This window comes from Heterodontus francisci, chromosome 2, assembly GCF_036365525.1.
Source record: "Heterodontus francisci isolate sHetFra1 chromosome 2, sHetFra1.hap1, whole genome shotgun sequence".
Lineage (NCBI taxonomy): Eukaryota > Metazoa > Chordata > Chondrichthyes > Heterodontiformes > Heterodontidae > Heterodontus > Heterodontus francisci.
In genome coordinates, this window is record NC_090372.1 from 33,665,808 (window position 1) to 33,688,678 (window position 22,871).

Below are 22,871 nucleotides of genomic sequence, written 5' to 3' on the forward strand. Positions count from 1 at the left end.
TGGCCAAGAGGGTGTGGGAAAATGACGCACTGACATGGAACACAAAAGTCCGAGTGTTTCAAGCCGGTGTCCTCAGTACCTTGCTCTAGGGCAGCGAGGCCTGGACAACGTATGTCAGCCAAGAGCGACGTCTCAACGCATTCAATCTTCGCTGTCTCCGGAGAATCCTTGGCATCAGGTGGCAGGACCATATCTCCAATGCAGATGTCCTCGAGGCAGCCAACATCATCATGTATGCCCTACTGAGCCAGCGGCGCTTGAGATGGCTTGGCCATGTGAGCCGCATGGAATATGGCAGGATCCCCAAGGACGTATTGTACAGCGAGCTCGTCACTGGTATCAGACATGAAGTCTTGTGACATTGACCACAAGTCATGGGGACCAGTTGCCAGTTGCCAGCGATCGCCACAGCTGGCGGACAGCTATAAAGGTGGGGCTGGAGAGAGGCGAGTCGAAGAGACTCGGCAGTTGGCAGGAAAAGAGACAGCAGTGTAAGGACGGAGCCAACTGTGTAACAGCCCCGACAACCAACTTTACCTGCAGTGCCTGTGGAAGAGTCTGTCACTCTAGAAATGGCCTTTATAGCCACTCCAGGCACTTCTCCACAAACCACTGACCACCTCTAGGTGCTTACCCATTGCCTCTCAAGACAAGGAGGCCAAAAGAAGAAAGACAGACATGTAAATCACTGTTTCGCCTGAAAGGAGTGTTTTGAGACCCTGGACAGTGGTAAGAAAGGAGGTAAAGTGGCAGGTATTCGAAGGTATCTTTTTCTCTAACTCCCTGGCCCACTCTTCAATCACCTTCAACGCCTCTCCCCTTCCCATGGCACCTTCCAATGCAAGCTTTTGGCTTGGAAAAATTTGTCCCAGTAAAAGATCTCAGATGATCAATTAGAGACAATCAATTGGTCAGTTAAATAACTGCAATGCCAGGATGCAAGATCCAAATCAGAGATATGAGTTTATTCATTTAATGAACAGAAGTACACCAGTTATTTCATGATGTGATCGCCCCCATTACCACTGGATAGTGTACCCTCGGTGAACCTGAAGAGTGGCGCAGTGGTTAGCAGCGCAGCCTCACAGCTCCAGCGACCCGGGTTCAATTCTGGGTACTACCTGTGTGGAGTCTGCAAGTTCTCCCTGTGACTGCGTGGGTTTCCGCCGGGTGCTCCGGTTTCCTCCCACAGCCAACGACTTGCAGGTTGATAGGTAAATTGGCCATTGTAAATCGCCCCTAGTGTAGGTAGGTGGTAGGAGAATTGAGGGGATGTGGTAGGAATGTGGGATTAATGTAGGATTAGTATAAATGGGTGGTTGATGGTTGGCACAGACTTGGTGGGCCAAAGGGCCTGTTTCAGTGCTGTATCTCGAAATAAATAAAAAACGTAATATCCTGGAGATGATGAAAGGTGATTTGAAATTTCAGTGACTATTCACATCTGTTGCTCTTGTGACAACCCTGTTGGTTTGAACTCAGCAGAGATCGTTGCCAAGATAAATTGCTGGCCTCTGCTCTTGGTGGTTGACTAAATGCTGACACTGAGTCAGATCTTTAAAGCAAAAAGGGAAACATGGGCACCAAAAGGTCAGTTCAGCAGCAAAATTGTTCGAGAAGGTTTAAAAGGGCAAGGGTTTTATCCTTCGAGCAGACAGGGTTAAGGGGAAATTTAATAGAGGTGTTCAAAATTTTGAGGGGTTTTGATAGGTTAATTAGGAAGAAAGAATTTCTCCTGGTAGGTGGGTCAATAACCCGAAGACATAAATTTAAAATAATTGTCAAAAAAGCCAGGGGAGAGATCTTTTTTTTTACTCCGGAATGCATTGCCTGAAAGGACGGTGAGATGATGATTCAGTAGCAACTTTAAAAAAGGAATTGATAAATATTTAAAGAAAAAATACAACAATATGGGAAACGAGCAGGGCAGTGGGACTAATTAGTAGCTCTTTCAGAGAATTGGCACAGACACAATGGGCCAAATGGCCGCCTCCTCTGCTGTATGATACTGTGGTTCTGTTCTACATTGCACTGCATACAGAGGGACCCACAGAACTGGGAGATTCTATTGTTGCAACCCTGGGTCCCACTAGCATACAAGAAGAACATTAGTCAATTCCCACATAAGGCACTCCTTGCAGGAGCAACTGACACCATTGAACTCAAAGGTATCTATAGCAAACCTGGATTTGAATAGGTTGCATATGTGTTTTATATTCTGATTTTGCATAATGTTATTTCAATATGATAATTTGATGTTTCCACTTAATTTCTTCTAGGCTTCATGCATTAGATGGAAGGTCCATCAATGATAGCACAGAACTTGAAAATGGAGGGTACTATGTTGCTGTGGGCAGAGATAAATTTAAGAAGTTACCCTATGGTGAACTGATTTTCAGTAAATCACGCCCGAGAAGATCTAATGGGTAAGGATAACCCTGCTTGCATACAATTTTAAGCCAATCATCTTTTTAACGGAATTTCCCAAACTCATGTCCACGATAATTGTCATTAGCTCAGTTTAATTGCAAGTTAGTTCTAATGTTGCATTTATCAGGTCACGCTAAATGTCCAAACTAATGTGTTGAAATATTAGGTACTGGATTCCAGCCAGTAGGAGGGCAAGGGTTGCCCAGATAGACAGATAAAGTAATTCAAAAGGGGATTCTGAGGAGGAAAGTAATGTGGAAGATTTTCCTCCACCACGGCCTCTCATTCAGAGCAACTTTAGATGGAAGATTGCTTGTCCATCACTGAGCATCAGATGGAACAACAAACTCCTAAGACTTGGAAGTTTGAAGTAATCCACTGCATATTATATTAGAGGTGCAATCATCAAGATACAATGTACACTTCCCACAAGAAGAGGTGTGTGTTGTCTAGTCCACAGTGCTGTGACAATGGCACCAGAGAACAATAGGCTTTTTGGTCACAAATCATGCAGGGCTTATCCTTCACAGGTTATGGGCTGGACAATTTCATATTCAAGAGCTCTGGATTGAGCCTCGATGCTGGCAATTCACTGAAGAAGGGAGGGAGAGGAGGGGGAGGGGATAGAAATCCTGTGCATCATCAGTTGTTAAGGGCTGTATGCTGTAAAAGCAATGTGGCCACTTAAACACAGCTGGCTGCACCCAGGGCATTTTTCTTTTAGTTTTTTACTTTCTCAACCTTTCCAAAGACTGCATTGGGGAAAAAATGTAGCTGGTAAAACAATTGTGGAGACAGGAAACTGAGGCTGTGGCCTCCTGTTTAATGACTGGGATGTGCAGGTGCTGTTGTACGAGGTTTGATTTGAGGAGAGTTGTCTTGTTTGGCTGTCCAGGACACTCTCCAGAGTGTTGTTGTCCTGGAGAGCTAAACAAGACAACTCTCCAGACAACAACAGCGTGCATAGTATGCCTGATGAGAGGTGGTGCTATGCACAATACCCATAGGACCTGGCATCTGATGTGGAAGTTGCCATACTTTATGGAACCTGCCATGATAAGATTATCGAATAATATTATTTACCAGCTATATAACCCAAGTAGGTACGCTGAAAAGTGATGCTTGTAAACTTGTTGCATATGTACTGCTGGCCCATCACAAGCCTTCACAGAATGCTTGCAACTTTTTCTTTGCTTACCATTCACACCCATACTCTGTGGAATTGCAACTTACAGTTGAAAGTCTTGGTGCACTTTAAATGGTTTCACATATATTATTGTAACAGAATCTAGTTGCGTAATGCATGTTCTCTTCCTGAGCCACAGGATCAGCATATTTGTATGTTTGTAATTCTTTGACATGCCCCCTACTTCTGTGATGTGTGGATGTTGTTTTGTCTATGTATATATGTATTTTTAATAATATAACTCGCATGAGAGATTGTGGTCGCCTGGATGATATATTGGAGGATGACCAAAAACATTAAACACTAACAGATAAAGCTCCACAGGCAATAGTCTCTCTCCAGATGGAACTGAAATAGCGAAAGGAGGTGATACCTTCAGGAGAGCAGGTGAAGAAAGAAAATTGCAGACAGAAAAAAAAGTGTTTTCACTAGTATCTAATTGTTCTATTATTTTTGTTTCACAAATGCCTTCGCTCCAGGCTTTATTATAAGGTGACCCAGTGGGAATGTCAAAATACTTGCTTGTGTAAGAAAATCAGGACTTTGACAGTAATTCACTATGAAATGCATATAAGATATCAAACCACAAAAAAGGTACCAGGAAATACAAGAACGAGTGGGGAAAAAAAGTCAGGTGTGTGATGGAATACTCTCCACTTGCCTCGATGGGTGCAGCTCCAACAACACTCAAGAAGCTCGACACCATCTATGACAAAGCAGCCTGCTTGATTGGCACCCTATCCACCACCTTCAACATTCACTCCCTTCACCACTGATGCACAGTAGTTGCAGTGTGTGCCATCTACAAGATGCACTGCAGCAACACTCCAAGGTTCCTTCGAAGCACTTTCCAAACCTGTGACCTCTACCACCTAGAAGGACAAGGGCAACAGGTGCATGGGGACACCATCACCACCTGCAGGTTCCCTTCTAAACCACACACCCTCCTGACTTGGAACTATATTGTCATTTCTTCACTGTTGCTGGTCAAATTCCTGGAACTCCTTTCCTAACAGCACTGTTGGCGTACATACACACCAAGGACTGCAGCGGTTCAAGAGGCAGCTCACTACCGCCTTCTCAAGGGCAATTAGGGATGGGCAATAAATGCTGGCATAGCCAGTGACGCTCACATCCCATGAATGAGTTTTTTAAAAAATGATTTCCGTGTGTCCAAATGGCAACAAGGGAAAGGGCTGGTGCAGACTTGATGGGTTCCATGACCACCTCCTGTGCTGTACTATTCTATGTGGAAGTTTACATGGAATTAATGTCACAGCACAGAAATAGGCCATTCTGCTCACCAGGTCCATGTTGACGTTTACATTCCACATGAGCCTCCTCCCACCTTCATACACTATCAACATAGCATCGATTCCTTTCTCCCTCATGTACTTAACTGGCTTCCCCTTAAACTCATCTATGCTGTTTGCTTCAATCATTCCATATGTTATCAAGTTCCACATTCTTGCCACTCTGTAAATAAGTTTCTCCTGAATTCCTTATTGGGTTTATTAGTGACTATCATATTCATGGCCTTTTAGTTCTGGTGTCATCCTTGAAATTCCTTTTTGCATTTTCTCCATTGATTCTACATGCTATAGACTGGCCATGAGATTTGACTCTGGATTGTCAATCTAGGGTAGTTAGATTGATTTTGTAACTTTGAGCTTATTCGAACATGAAATGCTTTAGCAGATGTAACTATGGAAGCAGAGACTCTAATAGTATTTAAGAGGGCATTGCAAAAATATTTGAAAAGGAAGAATGTTAAAAATACAACGGAAGGTCAGGGAAATGGCATAACAATAGTTAACTCCTTCGTGCAGAAGTAACATGAGTATAATAGGCTGAATGGTCTCTGCTGTAATTTATTAAGTTATTGAAATGATCTAAGAGTTTATATTTGGTTTCTACTTTAGATCGAAGGCTGCATCACTTCCTCCAATTCCTGGATCTAAGAAGAGTAAAGAAAATGTGAGTTGCTGTGTCAGTAGCATTATAAACTTTTTAGTTTGTCATTGTTTTACTGAAATATAATAAATGGTAATTGTAATATTGCTTTTATATTAATGAGTATTTGGGAGTAACTGCAAGGCTGTAATCTGTTATCAAATTTATTCTCTTTGTCTCCTTAGTTAGATCTGCAAAGTCACATAGCAACTATGGCTGAGAGGTCAGGTGGGTAATCACTTCCAAGGCCTCCAATAATACGGGTCTGGAGCTTGCTACGCAGGGTACATGAGAATGGCTTACTAGTGACTTGTCTTTCCCTTCACGGGAAAGGGCTTGGCTTTTGCCATGTTGCCGGCCTTAACCATGTACTGAAGAGAGTGCCAGATTATGGTCATCATCCCTCATCTCACCACTCTATGAATTGCTTGTAATTGAATTAGAGCTGAGTTTGAGAGGTGAGGTGAGAGTGACTGCCCTTGACGTTATGGCAGCATTTGACCTAGTGTGGTATCAAGAAGCCCAAGCAAAACTGGAGTCAATGGGAATCTGAGGGAGAAGTCTCTGCTGGTAGGAGTCATACCTGGAACAAAGGAAGATGGTTGTGGTTGTTGGAGGTCAATCATCTCAGTCCCAAGACATTGCTGCAAGAGTTCCTCAGGGTAGTGTCTTAGGTCCAACCACCTTCAGCTGCTTAATCAATGACTTTCCCTCCATCGTAAGTTTAGAAGTGGGTATGTTCGCTGATGATTGCGCAATGTTCAGTACCGTTCGCGACTCCTCAGATGCTCTCCAAGGTTCCTTCGAAGCACCTTCCCTTGACCTCTACCTCCTAGAAGGACAAGGGCAACGGGTGCATGGTGACACCACCACCTGCAGGTTCCCTTCTAAGCCACACGCCATCCTGACTTGGAACTATATCGTCAATCCTTCACTTTAACTGGTCAAATTCCTGAACTTATCCCTATGCAGCAAGACCTGGACAACATTCAGGCTTGGGCTGATAAGTGGCAAGTAACATTCACGCCACACAAGGGCCAGGCAATGACCATCTCCAACAAGAGAGATTTCAACTATCTCCCCTTGACATTTAAATGGCATTGCTAAATCCTCCACCATCAACATCCTGCGGTCCTGGGGGTTTACCATTGACCAGAAACCTAACTGGACCAGCCATATAAATACTGCAGCTACAAGAACAGGTCAGAGGCTGGGACTTCTGTGGCGAATAACTCATCTCCTAACTCTCCAAAGCCTGCCCACCATCTACAAGGCACAAGTCAGGAGTGTGGTGGAATACTGTACATTTGCCTGGATCAGTGCTGTTCCAACAACACTCTAAGCTCGCCACCATCCAGTTCGGTTGTTCACTATCCCAACCACCACTTTAAACATTCACTCCCTCCACCACCAGTGCACAGTGGCAATAGTGTCTACCACCAAGACTCCTTTTGACAGCATCTTCCATACCTGTAACTTTTACCACCTAGAAGAACAGGACAGGTCACACCACCATCTGCAAGTTCCCCTCCAAATCACACACCATCCTGACTTGCAACTATATCGTCGTTGCTTTACTGTCACTGGGTCAGAATCCTGCAACTCCCTCCCTAACAGCACTGTAAGTGTACCCTCACCACATGGACTACAATGGCTCAAGAAGATGGTTCACTGCCACCTTCCCAAGGGATATTAGGGATGGGCAATAAATTCTGACCTTGCCAGCGATGCTCGCATCCCAAGAACAAATAAAAGAAAAAGAACTGTGAAGTTGTAGAGAAAATTGAAAAGGCTGGGGATCTTTTTCTGGAAAAGAGAAGGCTAGAGTTGACCTGATTAGAGGAATTTAAGATTATGAAAAAGTTAGATAGGCCAAATGTCGAGATGTTTCCATTTGTTGAGGAGACCAAAATTAACAGCCATATATATGAGTCACTGATAAATCCAATTTGGAAGTTAAGAGAAACCTATTTACTTAGAGAGTGGTTAGATTGTGGAACTTGCTACCATAATGATTAGCTGATGTGAGTAACATAGATTCATTTAAGGGGAAGCTAGATAAACACATGAGGGAGGAAGGAATAGAAGGCTATGCTGATGGGTTAGGTGAAGAAGGGTGGGAATTTGCTCGTGTGGAGCATAAACACCAGCATGGACCAGTTGGGCTGAATTGTTTCTGTGCTGTACATTCTATATAGTAAATAAAATTGCATCAAATTCCCTTTTGAAAGTTACTGAATCTGCTTCCACTCCCCTTTCAGGCAGTGCATTCCAGGTCATAAAATTATGAGCGGCGCAGTGGTTAGCACCGCAGCCTCGCAGCTCCAGCGACCCGGGTTCAGTTCTGGGTACTGCCTGTGCAGAGCTTGCAAGTTCTCCCTGTGACCGCGTGGGTTTCCGCCGGGCGCTCCGGTTTCCTCCCACAGCCAAAGACTTGCAGGTTGATAGGTAAATTGGTCATTGTAAATTGCCCCTAGTGTAGGTAGGTGGTAGGAGAATGGTGGGGATGTGGTAGGGAATATGGGATTAGTGTAGGATTAGTATAAATCGCCAGAGCTGGCGGGCAGCCATAAAGACAGGACTAAATTGTGGCGAGTCGAAGAGACTTGGTAGTTGGCAGGAAAAAAGACAGGCGCAAGGGGAGAGCCAACTGTGCAACAGCCCCGACAAACAAATTTCTCTGCAGCACCTGTGGAAGAGCCTGTCACTCCAGAATTGGCCTTTATAGCCACTCCAGGCGCTGCTTCACAAACCACTGACCACCTCCAGGCGCATATCCATTGTCTCTCGAGATAAGGAGGCCCAAAGAAGTATAAATGGGTGGTTGTTGGTCGGCACAGACTCGGTGGGCCGAAGGGCCTGTTTCAGTGCTGTATCTCTAAATAAAAATAAATAAAATCTCGCTGTGGGAAAAAAAAATTCTCCTTTTCCCCCCCATCGTTCTTTTATTCTTGATTTATAGCAGTCATCTATAGTGGACCTTAAATCTGTCCCCTGTTTACTGACCCTCCTTGCCCTTGGAACAATTTACTCCATCAAAACCCTTCATATTTTTGAGCACCTCAATTAACTATCTCAATTTTCTCTGCTCTAAGGAGAACAATCCCTCTAGTCTCTCCAAATTTGGGTTAGATGACTGCTATAAATCAAGAATAAAAGCTCTGAAGTTTGACATCACCTGAATCTTGACATGAGTGTCTTTCAACTTATGTTTATATTTAGAACAATACTAGGGTTAATCAAGTATTTGATTACAAGTAGAAAGAGGTTGTTTAACCTTGAACAAATGATTGACAAGGCCATAACTGGAATATTGGACTGAATTTAGTGAGGCTGTTTGGAGCAGGAATCGAGCTGCAGGGGGGCCAGAGAATTGCATGGATGCATCTGTCCGGAAATCCGAAGTTGCTGTCCCAATGCAACAGGACTGCAATTTAAATTGCTGAACAGATAGTTATAATACATTTGCTTGCATTTGAAAATGATTCAGTGGGAGGCTTGGAATTAAGTGGACAATGAATCGCCCTCACGTTTCCTTCGGATGCCCAGCTGTTGAACGGTGGTAGTACAGAGGTGAGGCCTCAGTGACTCTACAGGAAGGCAGCCATGAACAGCACTGGATAGGGCAAGGGTGGGCAGTGGAGGCCATAGCCAGCCTGTAGTGCTGTGAACTCTGCATGGGCGGGCATATTGCCGGGTGGCAGTACGGCATGGTGCCGGGGGCAGTATCGGTTGGGATTGGTTTCAGCTGGCAGTACCAGGTGGCCATACCGCTGGGTGATCTGTACAGGTGGCTATACTATCGGGTGAGAGGATTGCCTCCTGGCAAGTGTGGGCATTGACGGCCATTAGTATGTAAGCCAAGAGGAGTAGCAAAGGCAAAGGTGCCAAGGCAACTTTGGTTCCGCAAGGACAGCGCTCCGGAGGCCTACTGATTACCTGGCATGGATCTCATACACCCTTTCTTTGTGGACCCCTGTGGTGTGATACAGCACTTCTGACAGAGACTGGACCAGGAGGCAGCTGCCCCTGTCCATGAAGCTCCACAATGCGAGCGACAGCAACTGGCCATGCCGAGAAGAGCCCGCCTGTGCCAAAGAGTGTACCGGACTCGAATTGGCTACCTCCATATGTCTGGTTGGTATTGTTAGCGAAGACTGCAGCCCTCCAGGGAGGACGTCACTGACCTATGTGCTATGCTGCAGGATGAGTTGTGACCTATGGGATTCGGTGCTCACCCTGTGCCTGTGGCCTTGAAAATCACCGTGGCACTTAACTTTCACTCGTCTGGATCATGCCAGGGATCCAAGGGGGGCATGTGTGTGGTCTGCCAGGCAGCAGCCCACTACTGCATCAAGGAAGTGACCAACACCCTGTTAAAGAGGGCTGGTGACTCTTTGTGCTACCGTACTGACCCTGACAGTCAGGCCGAGAGGGCCATTGGATTCGGGGCTATCGCTGGACTCCCCCAGGTGCCAGGTGTGATAGATTGTACGCATGTGGCAATCAAGTCTCCAATGGACCAGCCAGCCACCTTCATCAACAGGAAGGGCTTTCATTCCATCAGCATTTATTTGGTCTGCGACCACCGAAAGTGTTTCCTGCAGGTATGTGCCTGCTTCCCAGGAAGCAGCCACATTGTCTATGTGCTTCAACAGTGCCAGGTGCCACAGCTTTTCAGGGCCCCCTGTTTGCCTTCAGGAATGGATTCTCAGACAAGGGTTACCCATTGAAGACATGGCTACTCACGCCTGTGAGGAACCCTCGGACTGCAGCAGAGAGGTGCAACACTTGTCATGGCTCCACCCAAGCAACCATTGAGTAGGCCATTGGGCTGCTAAAGATGAGATTTCGATGCCTCAATCGATCCGGTGGAGCCCTGCAGTATGCTGCAGTGAGGGGGTCTCGTATCATGGTGATCTGTGCTCTACACAATTGCAGAGAGGGAGGCCTTGAATGACGAGAACATGATTGATCGCCACTCCTCAATCAACTAGGACAATGCAGAGGAGGGTGATGAGCTGGCAGCCCTGGATGTTGAACCCCTTGCACCAGAAGCTGGCACATTGAGTGACGTGCCAGGGAGGCAAGAGACAATCTCATACTTACCCGCTTCCAGTCACCATGATGGCTTCTCAAAGTGGCATCAAGAAGGGCTCACCTCAATGCATTCAGTCTGTCACTTACTTTTATTTGGTTTCTGTGCCGATCGTCCAGCTTAACCATGTGCTCTGACATCAGCGATGCTTACCAAAGGGGGGTCACCATTGACCAGAAACTGAACTGGACCAGCCATATAAATACTCTGGCTACCGGAGCAGGTCAGAGGCTGGGATTTTTGCAGCGAATAACTCACCTGACTCCCCAAAGCCTGTCCAGCATCGACAAGGCACACGCCAGGAATGTGATGGAATACTGTCCACTTGCCTGGATGGGTGCAGCTCAAATAACACTCAAGAAGCTCGACACCATCCAGGACAAAGCAGTCTGCTTGACTGGCACCCCATCCACCACTTTCAACATTCACTCGACACAGTGGCAGCAGTTTGTACCATCTACAAGATGCACTGCAGGAACTCACCAAGCCTCCTTCCACAGCACCTTCCAGACCTGCAATCTCTACCACCTAGAAGGACGAGGGCAGCAGATGCATGGGAACACCACCACCTGCAAGTTCCCCTCCAAGCCACACACCATCCTGACTTAACACTATATCACCATTCCTTCTGTCACTGGGTCAAAATCCTGGAACTCCCTTCCTAATAGCACTGTTGGTGCACCTACACCCCAAGAACTGTAGTGGTTCAAGAAGACAGCTCACCACCACCTTCTCAAGGGAGATTAGGGATGGGTAATAAATGCTGGCCTAGCCAGCGATGCCCACATCCCCTGAACGAATAATAAAAAAAAAACCTCCTCAACTGTCGAGAGGCGCCAAATGTCTGGAATTCCTGAGGCCTGCCCTTGAGGTCTCCCTGTTGCTATAAGCTGACTTGTCCTGCAAGTGGAAAGAGGAAGATAGACTTTGCAGAAAGAGTGAGGGAACTGTTCTGTTAGTGGCAGGCCCTTGTCCTCTGTTGGGGTTTCCTATGACTCCTCCCCATGTCCACTCTCAGGAGGTAATGGTGTTGTTGTGATAGTGTATTTGTCTGTCAGTATGTTACATATTAGCATAAATATACTTAAATGATTTATATTTGTCATAACAGGAAGTGACACAGTATCACGTGATTCAGTTCTCTTGCGCAGTCAGCACATTTAAGCTGAAGCAACAACTCTCCATTAAAGCTCTGCATTCAAAACCTTTATGCCTGCCCTTTGGCTTTGTTTCCATTAGCCTAAAAAGAGATAATGCAACAGGGATGAGCTTTGAAAGATGGTGGTCTGTGGCTGAGATGCAGCCAGGCATCTGGTGGATGTGATGATGCCTAACCCCCTTTGCCAGCACCTTTTGTGGTGCCTCCCTCTCCATGTCGCACTGCCTGCCACATAGCCACATGTAAGCCCCAAAGAGGAGAGAGTTGTAGAACACATACCTAGGCAGACTGAAGGAGGTCGTTGACTCTTTCCTGCACTGGACCTATGTTCCGGGGGTTGGCGGGGGAGGTTAGGGTGCGGGTGACCCCATGGCTGCTTACCTCCTCTGCGATATCCATCCAGGCTTGCTTGGTCAGGCAGGAAGACCTCTTCTGGCCATCCTTGGGGCAGTTTACCACAAAATGCACATTGACAGTTTGTTGTGCTGCAAGCAGTGGTTCCTGCTGCTGTCTTGGGTCATGTTGCGCATTGGCCAGTATATAGGGCCTGACGAACTGGGTTGCTGGAGATGCTGCTTTTTGTGTTGAGAGTTCCCCAGTTGTCAGCTAGTTGGAATATAAGATCAGGAGTTTAGCTCCTTGAGCCTGTTGCGACCTAACTGCCAATTGGGTAGTTGGTGACATAGTCGGGTTTTGGTTTAGCAGCCCCACGTGAACCTTGGGGCTAACTTGGTGGTGAGACCAATCTTAGCTGTTTTACTAGTATTCTAGGTGGGTCTGGTTTAAGAGCCCTATGATTATGGCATTGGAAGCTGTGTTCACTTTGTGGTTTTCTGTTGGCTGCTTGGGTTTTGCTTGGTGCCTGTCTGTCCTCAGTCAGCATGTCAGCTGGTTTTGAGAACCTTGTCTCGCACTGTTCTGTGTTTTGTGAACTACAGCTACATTCACCCTTCTGGTACAACCTTGCATCCATCCAATCCTGATCACTCCCTTCCTGATGACTATGAGCCAATCCCCTCCCCAAAATTCCATCCCCCGACCCCCAACCTACTTATCTGAGGGACACTATAACACTGGCAGCAGCCCGATTTTTCTCACCACTGCTCTGTAATCTTCAGCAGATTGTTGCGACACACCGACTCTACTGAAATGAGGTCTGAGGCCCAATATCAAAGATGCCTTGGACTTCATTATCTGGATGGGTGGTATATGAAGTGCATCCACAAATTTCTGATCAACTGTATGTGGAGAATCAGTAACTTGCTTGGCATAATCTCTTGTGGTTTAAGTTAACAACATGAAATCAGTTTTTTGATGTTAGCATTTATTGGCACTCTTTGTGCTATTTTTGTTACTTTTCCTGCAAACCTTTAATAAGATAATCTCTTGATTTGATTAATTAAACTTGATTAACAGTGGTTTGACCTTTTGGACATTTCCAAGAACCTTGCTGGATCCCATTTGGACACTGAACTTCTCTCAAAGTCCAGAAACTATAGAAAGAAGACATTACTAAATTACCGATGGTAGGAGAACTTGTGGCATTTTTAAGAATGCAAAACCTTTTTCAGTGTTACTGATAAGCAGCTCTCATAGTCCCAGCAGTTGTATGAATCCTCAACCACAGGACAGCAATCGTTGTTGCATGATTCTGTTGCCCTCTGCTGTCCATTCTTTGCTATATAGACGAGGAAATGTGTTGCCTGCATTGGCTTTAATGTATCTGAATGAGTGAGTGTGCATGTCATTCAATAAGAACAGGAAATGGATTTTCATTTAGTGAATCCGATGATTAACGTATGTCACCTTCTGGCTGTGGGTTCCTTTTTCAGGAGAGTGACCCCTGTGTGTTGAGCTCCTGCTTTTACATTGCTTATCAGGAGCAGGTCTCGAAGATTGCTGGGCCCTGCTGTGTAACATAGAGACCCAGGGGGTTATTTTGGCCAAAAGGTGAAAGCAGGCACTAAATGGGTGCAGTAGTAATAAGATTAGCCAATTTGAAAGATCAGATTTAGCGCACAGTTTTGGTCCTACTGCTGATCACCATAAATTTGAACTTGTCTGAAGGTGTTAAAACAGACACCTGCAGGTTTAGCACTGAAGCACTGTTTAGATGTAATTTTTGTGAAACCGTATATGTGGGCTCCATGCACCCACTTCAACTGAAGGTGTGGCGTGCTCTGGCTGGGGCACTGCAATACATTGCAGGAATTGGGGGTGGGGGTGGGAGTGGATGTGCACAGATTCTCAGATGTGATCCTGTGGAGGAGGAGGGGTGTCCACAACCCACAGTGGGGGAAGGATCCCACCTCGCCCTCCTCGTCTTCCTGTTCCTCTTCTGCAGTAGCCGGTGCTGCTTTGCTTTGCCTCATGTCTTCCTCCCATTCCTCATACAGACCAAGGGAACCCTAGAACATGCCCATGGTTTAAGCACTGCCTTTCTTCTGGTGACTCCTATAAGGTGGATTAGCACAACACCTACTGCTTTTTAGGTGAGGTCCTCAGAGAATTTCTGGAATAAATGTTAGTGTTGAAGTCTTGACAGTTTCCCAGTAAGTCTCCTGATGTGTTTGAGGTCTTTAGATTAGATTAGAGATACAGCACTGAAACAGGCCCTTCGGCCCACCGAGTCTGTGCCGAACATCAACCACCCATTTATTCTAATCCTACACTAATCCCATATTCCCAACAAACATCCCCACCTGTCCCTATATTTCCCTACCACCTACCTATACTGGTGACAATTTATAATGGCCAATTTACCTATCAAACTGCAAGTCTTTTGGCTTGTGGGAGGAAACCGGAGCACCTGGAGAAAACCCACGCAGACACAGGGAGAACTTGCAAACTCCACACAGGCAGTACCCGGAATCGATCCCGGGTCCCTGGAGCTGTGAGGCTGCGGTGCTAACCACTGCGCCACTGTGCCGCCCATCTCCTTCTTCACATCTCCAGTAGCAATGGCCATGAAATGGTGAGTATCCCTTTCAGATAGAGCTCAAAGCAGCCATCAGCTCTGTATTTACTCCCAAACGGCTTGTCACTGTTGAGAGAGAGAGAGCATTACTTGAAAGGCTAGACACCAAAATATCATGGAGCCTCTTTAATGAGTGCCAGCAGGATTTCTGTGTGGCAATCATCTTTTTAACAAGCCTTCAGGTAGCTGTTCCTAGTGCTATTTCAAATATTTTACCAAGATAGTGTCTTGTGCTAAACGCAGGCTAAACTGGCATTTCAGCTTAAGACCCCATCTTGGCTACCTCTTTTTTTTTGTGCCCTCTCCCCTGAAGTCCAAAGACATGGTACTAAGTCCCTGCATGCAATTCAGTGAAACTGGCAGTCTTAACCCAACATTTGTGCCTCCTCAAACCTCTAGCTCATTTTTATACTTTGAAGTACACCTGAAGATTATGGTCATGTTGAATTTTAACCCAAAAATGGGTGTGGTAAAATTTTAGAAATTTCAAAACCCCTCTATCCCCATCTTCCAACCCGATCACTTCTAGGTTTTAAGGAGGCCAGACAATGCCACTCCCGGCAGGCATGCGAGCAATTTAAATATTTGAATGAGACTGGAGGACTTCGATTTAACCTGATTTACACATTTAATCCTGACTGGCTGGGCTTTACAGGCTCCTGCAAACCTGGGAGCCCGAGGAAAGGGAGGACAGCTTCGGCAGACAACTTTTAAGCCCTCCTTGTGGGCTGGAGGGGAAGTACTGTTGCTTCCCAAGTCTCCTTCCCTGGAATGGGAACACCCCTGCATCGCTATCCCCCCCCCCCACCCCCAACGCAATGTCATCCGTACTCCCAGGGACAGGGATCGGGGTCTCTGAGGTTGACCAGCAGAACCCCCTCCTCTGTGATTAGACCCTCCCAAGATCAGCAATTGCCCCTCCTCCCCCCACGCCCCCAATGCTCCCAGTAGCAGCTGCAGACTCTATACCTGCGGCTGCAGCCTATGCTAGTACGCTCCATGGCCGACTGCAGGCCAAGCCAGTCAATCAAGCTGACTTCTGAGTGGCTGTACTGCCAAATAAAAGTTGGAAACTGTGGTTAAAACTCCAAAAAAAAAAAAGGAGTTAAAACTGTGGAGTTAAAAAACTATTGCTTGTGGGAAAACCAGGCTTTCAGGTTTCCTGTCCAAAACTAAGACCTTTCCCTGCACACCCCTGCCATCAACCTACGCAACCTGCCCTACCAATATTGGGACCCATGTGTCTGCTTTCAGCCTTTTTCCTACTCTGTGAAAATGCTTTTAGGTTTGGAGTTGACATTTGTGAAAACTGCATTATGTTACAGTATTTGTACTGCTGACTGTGTACCGACTCGAAGCACAGTCAGTCTTTCAAGAATGTACTTAAGTTCACAATAAGCTACCATTCCAGAAAGACTAACACTGTGTTTGATGTGAAATAGAAGTATTTAATACATAAATTGAACCTGTGTCAGTCTTTTAAACGTAGCAGTGACTGCACTTCAAAAGTACTACATTGGCTGTGAGGCACTTTGGGATATTCAGAGGTCCTGGAAGGCGCTATATAAATGCAAGTTGTTCTTCACCTTAATCAAAACGAGATTAATACAAAGAAAGGAGTGGGAACAAAGAACATCCTTTTTTGTTAGATTTGCCATTTTGGATTTGAAGAGAAGTGCTGATTGGATGTTGTTGGGGGTGGATTTTACAGTTCTGTATTCTGGGTGTGGAGTCACACCTGCTGGGAGTGTTGACCGGGAAACAATTTGATAAGGATAGAAAATTATGGACAGGGAGGCAGAGTTTCCCAATATGTATTCCCTTGCTGGGAATACTGAAGTGGAAAATATCCCCTTACTTGAAGATTTAAAAAAAAACAGTTTTGGTTAGAAAATTCTGACTCCTTTTTAGTAGCAATCTAATAGTAAAAAGTTGTTTAAAAGAAAAATTGGCAACCTTTTAATTGGTGGCAACAATTTTAGGTTTTAGCATTAAAATGAAGTTTTGTTTTGAACTTGTTTAAAGGACACTAGGCTTCTTTTCATATCAAAAGAACCAAGACTTTTATATAACTGTTCAATCCCAAAGAGTCTGGTAGAAAATAGTGATGGAAAGCTTGTCTGCATGCATGCTGAGCTGGTTTGAGTCAGCAAACACAGCCAGTTAAGGAAGAGGGACCCTGTGATCTTTAAAGTGCACCACGATTGAGTTACAGGAAACCCACTCTTGTACCAGCCCTTGTTGGTTCTGTAGGCAATTTTTAGATAACAAAACTCTTTCATTTCAATGTGTTCTTTATACAGGGGACTCTGTGTGCCTCATGAAAGAATATTTAAATTTTCACAGGACTCTTCTTCACGTATGTAAATAAAAAGTCTCCTCTCATGGCAAACATTGTAAATTGGCCTGGCTTTTTATCTTTTTTTGTCTTGCCCAGGAGATTACATGGCTCTGGGTGAGGTGGGGAGTGTATGTATTGAGATGCATAAGGAATCACAACTGTGTGGGATAGGCTGGAATTGGATGGATCAGTAGGCCTTTTTCCTTGAATCATTTTCACTTGTTTGTATATGTAGTAAACCTTTTGTGCCCACCTCCACCTGGTCTGCACATGGACTGGAAATCTACTTCTGTATGTTATATTATGACATTCGTTTTTTTTTTCCTGCCCAATTTTATCTCCACTCATCTCAACGCTTCATGCATGCCAGCGTAGGAAACTTGCAAAGGCTGAGCAACTGCTTCAGAAGATCTAACAGCAGCCTCAAAAACTTCTAAATTTCAAAAGACAGTCCTGCATGTCAGTTTGAAGCACTTCTTTACATTGAAAGTAGATTAGGGCATGGGCTCTGCATATCTTAAATGGCAGTTGTGTTCAGCATCCTTTCCCTTGTGTAGTAGAAAATTGTGCCAAAAATTAGAAAGATTTTTCCTCATTAGTCAAGGCAAAATCATGGCCTGTTGTGGACATGCTTATGGTACTCCGTTACCTAAACCTGATGAACTGTGCCTGTGGTTGCTATAGTGACACTCTGGCACTCTTCTCTGTCTTTGGCCCTCCACTTCACCCAGCACTATTGTTCCCCTCACTCTGTGCCCATTTTGTGCTGGCAATCTTCTTCTTCTGCCCCGACTGTTTAAATTGCTATTTTTTCCCCCTCATATTTTTGCCTGTTGACATTGGCAGTTTTCCCCCTGTTTTCCTCCCCCCACCCTTTGTATGTCTTGGTTCACATTGGCACTCTTTTTTTTTTCCTTTTTCCACCCTTTCCTTCAATCCCAGCCTCAACACAGTTTTCACTCATAGTCTTCTCTTCCAGTCTGTCCCTTGCAGGTGCTGCTGGCTCTGACCAACTGCTATTGCTTTGGGGGATTTACACTGATGCATGCTGTGGGTAGAAATTGCTGATGGAAGATGCTAGGACTGGTGGTGAATGGCAGACTTAGAAGTGAAGTGGGATCATTCCAATGGAGTCATGGTGGCTCATTGGGTTATGCCAATGAAGTACAAGAAGTTGGATTCCCCAAACATGGGCACCTTGATGCTGGTTTTGGAGGCTGCAATAGACTAGCATGATGAGGGTTAATCAGGGCAGCAGCAGAAATCCTGTGGCTGCCTTGATTTAATGAGGGAATTTTCTAGTTTAACGTTGTTGGGCTTCTCTCATTAATCACTCCCAGCCTAGGCTTTGTTTCTCAAACAAGAAAATATGATCCTTAACCCACAATGTGTTAGTGTAACTAATCCGTGCTTAAATAGTATTTGGCAGTTGTGTGTAAGGAAGTGGTTTGTATAATGGTTTCTGACTGAGTGAATGAATAAGGAAATGGAATGCAGTTAGAAGATAAGAGTGTTGAGGTTGGAAAAACAAGTTGGGGGATGTCTTTGCAATAAAATAAAGAACTTGCATTTATATTTCACAACCTCGGGACGTCCCAAAGTGCTTTACAGCCAATGAAGTACTTTTGTGATGTAGTCACTGTTGTAATGTAAGAAACATGGCAGACAATATGTGCATGCAATGTCCCATCAGCAATAATGAGCAGATAATCTGTTTTAGTATGTTGGTTGAGGGCTAATTGTTGACCAGGACACCAAGGAGAATTCCACTTCTCCTCGAATAAGATCATAGGACTGTTTCTGTGTACCTGAGAGGGCCAGTACTGCTTCAGTTTAATGTATTATATGAAAGATTGCACATCCAACAGTGCAGTTCTCCTTTAGTACTATAATTGTAGTGTCAGCCTAGATTAGCTGCTCAAGCCTCTGAGGTGGAGCTGGCTGAACTTGCAACCTTCTAGTTAGGAGATGGGAATACTAATGTTGAGCCAAAGCTGCCAACATATTCCACTACAGGATGAGCTAGGCAGGCTTGGAAGGTGACAGGTTCCTGAGAATGCATTGTAACCAGACTTGTGATTTGCACTGGACATGACCACCCAGCACAGTTGACCTTGCAAAGTCGTTCTCATTAACTTCTGGGACTTTGTGCCAAAGTTGGGAGTGGTGTTTCACAGACTAGTCAAGCAATGGTCTGATGTAGTCATACTCGCAGAATCATACCTTTGGCAACTTCCCAGACTCGTCCATCACCATCCCTGGGTATGGCCTATCCCACTGACTGGACAGACCCATCAGAGTTGGTGGCACAGTGGTGTACAATTGAGAGGAATGGCCCTGGGAGGCCTCAACATTGACTCTGGACCTCATGAAGTCACATGGCATCAGGTCATATTGGGCAAGGAAATCTCCTGCTGATGATCACCTATGGCCCTCCATCAGCTGATGGATATGTATTCCTCCATGTTGAATACCACTTGCAAGAAGCACTGAGGATAGCATAGGCACCGAATATACTGTGGGTGGGGGAATTCAATGCCTGTCACCAAGAGTGGCTTGGTAGCAGCACTACTGACTGAGCTGAAGGACATATCTGCTGGACTGGTCCTACGGCAGGTGGTGAGAGAACCAATCCAAAGAAAAAACCTACTTAACCTTGTCCTCACCAACCTATTTGTTGAAGATGCATCTGTCCATGACAGTATTGGTAGGAGTGATCCCTACACAGTCCATGTGGACGCCAAGACCCAGCTTCACATTGAGGACACCATCTGTCATGTTGTGCGGCACTACCACCATGCTAAATGCGAGATTTGGAACAGATCTAGAAGCTCAAAGCTGTGCATCCATGAGATGCTGCGAGCCAACAGCAGTAGCATTGTATTACACCAACATCTGTAACCACGTGAGTCGGCATATCCCTCACTCTACCATTACCATTGAGCCAGGGGACCAAGTCTGGTTCAAATAAGGACTGTCGAAGAGTTAGGAGCAGCAACGGGCATGCCTAAAAATTAGGTGCTAACTGGTGAATCTACAGCACAGGACTATATATGTAATTAATAGCAGAAGCAGAATGGTGTAGACAGAGCTAAGCGATCCCACATTCAACAGATCAGATCAAAACTCTGCAGTCCTGTCACACCCAGTCATGAATGGTGGTGGATATTTAAGCAACTAATGGGAGGAGGAGGATCATTGAACAACCCCAAACTCGATGATGGTGGAGCCCAGCATGTGACTGCAAAAAGAAAAATGCTGATGTGTTTGCAGCCATCTCCAGTCAGAAGAGCTGAGTGGATTTCTGCCTCCTCCTGAGATTCCCAGCATCAGAGAAGCCAGACTTCAGCCAATTCAATTCCTCCATGTGATATCAACAAATTGCAGAGTGCACTTGACACACCAAAGGCTATGGGCTCTGATAGCATACCGGCTGTAGTGCTGAAGACATGCTCCAGAACTAGCTGCGTCCCTAACCAAAGCTGTTCCAGTACAGCTACAACACTGGCATCTACCCAGAAATGTGGAAAATTGCCCAAGTATGTCCAGTCCACAAAAAGCTACTGACCCATCAGTTTACTGTTAATCATTGGCAAAATGATGGAAGGTGTCGTCAACATTGCTATTCAGTAATTCAGTATCTATTCACCAATAATCTGCTCACCGATGCTCAGTTTGGGTTCAACCCGATCACTTGGCTTCAGACCTGATTACAGCCTTGGTCAAAACATGTACAAAAAAAAGCTGAATTCCAGAGGTGAGGTGAGAGTGACCACCTTTTGACATCAAGGCAGTATTTGACCGAGTTTGGCATCAGAGACCCCCAGAAAAATTCAAGTCAGTAGAAATTGGGGCAATCTCTCCACTGACTGGAGTTATATCTAGCACAAGTTCCAAAACATCACATCAGGAGTTCCTCAGGGCAGTGTCTGAGGCCCAAGCATCTTGAGCTGCATCATCAATGATTACTTCTTCATAAGGTCAGAAATGGGGATGCTCGCTGATTGCAGTGTTCATTTCCATTTGCAACTCCTCCGATAATGAAGCAGTCTGTGCCTATATGCAGCAAGACCTGGACAACATTCAGGCTTGGGCTGAAAAATGGCCAGTAACATGTATGCCACACAAGTGCCAGGTAATTACCATCTCCAAAGAGTGAGAGTCTAACTATCTCCCTTGATATTTAATGGCATTACCATCATTGAATCCTCCAACATCAACATCCTAAGGGGTCACCATTGACATGAAACTTAACTGGACTAGCCACGTAAATACTGTAGTTACAAGAGCAGGTCAGAAGCTGTTTTCTGTGGCAAGTAACTCATCTCCTGGCTCCCCAAACCTTTGCATCATCTGCAAGGCACAACTCAGGAATGTGATGGAGTACTCTCCACTTGCTGGATGACTGCAGCTCCAACAACACTCAAGAAGCTCGATACCATCCAGGGCAAAGCTGTTTGCTTAATTGGTTCCCCATCCACTTCCAGTGCACTGTGGCTGCAGTGTGTACCATCTACAAGATGCACTGCAGTAACCCACAAACTCTACTGCCTAGAAGAACAAGGGCAGCAGGTGCATGGGAACACCAATATTTGCAAGATCCCTTCCTGAATTAAAAATATATCGCTACTGGGAACTAGCCAGAGGATGTATTTTAGTCGAAAATGTCATTTTCAGTGCAGCAGCTTAGTGCTTGAAGAGTTAAGTCATAACTTTCTGGGTCTTTTGCTTTCTTTTTATTTTAAAATCTCTGTTTAATTCATTTCTGCTACTGATGAGTCAGCGAATGCTCTAACTGGGGAGTTATTCTAAACCTATTTAATTATTCATAAAGTAAAGCTGCTGACTTCATAAACTATTCATGCATCTCCATGCCATTAAACTTATGAGAGTTCAGATTGGTTTACGATGAAGCATAACAAGGTTGACCAGCGCTTGCCTGTAGGGAGTTCTATATCTGCAAGGATTCAACTTTGTGCCTCTCTGACATAATTCTTTTTATATTGTAATGGGGAATGTGATTTAAAAAAAAAAAATAGGAATTTCTTTCTTTACATATATAAAGTAGCTGGAGTGAAATTGAAGGCAGCTTTCATTTTGCCACGTTCAAAGCAGAAAACAGAAGCACAGTCGGTATGGATCGGTCATTGCGATGTGAATTGTACAGAAAAGTTTTGCACTGTAGGCTAGGTACATGTTACCTCTAGTGAGTGAGCTCCATGTGATTGTACAGAATAGAAGAATAGAAAAATTACGGCACAGAAGGAGGCCATTTAGCCCGTTGTCTCTGTGCCGGCTGAAAAACTAGCCGCCCAATCTAATCCCACTTTTCAGCACCTGATCCATAGCCTTGCTGGCTACAGCACTTCAGGTGCATGTCCAGGTACATATCACAATCTGAGAGACCCCCCCCCACCCCCTCCCCACTCCCATTGTACAAAAAAAAAATCAGTCCTCATAAACACAAAGCATAAGCCACTCATGGCCCAGAAACGTGAGTACTCCATATACAAATGTGCAACCTCTGTGCACAAAGACAGTAATGGAATGGGCAAGTAATCCAGGGAGCATGGGTTCAAATCCCATCATGGCAATTTGACTATTTGAATTCAGATTACAGAAAAAAAAATCTGGAAACAAAAAGCTGGCACCAGTAAAAGTAACCATGCATGAAGCTGTCAGTTTGTTGTAAAAACCCAACTGGTTCGTTAATGCCCTTTCAAGAAA

At 45.1% G+C, this 22,871-nt stretch overlaps 1 protein-coding gene across 4 annotated transcripts in view; it reads left to right on the plus strand.

Annotated features, from left to right (window-relative positions):
• The window catches only part of LOC137383724 (doublecortin domain-containing protein 2-like), a 233,958-nt gene that overhangs the window by 63,438 nt on the left and 147,649 nt on the right, over positions 1-22,871 (plus strand). For all 4 annotated transcript variants that reach the window (XM_068056901.1, XM_068056907.1, XM_068056900.1 and 1 more), the window contains exons 5-6: positions 2,280-2,426; positions 5,539-5,593. In XM_068056901.1, the coding sequence (XP_067913002.1) occupies positions 2,280-2,426; positions 5,539-5,593 (202 nt within the window). The remainder of the gene's footprint in view (positions 1-2,279; positions 2,427-5,538; positions 5,594-22,871) is intronic.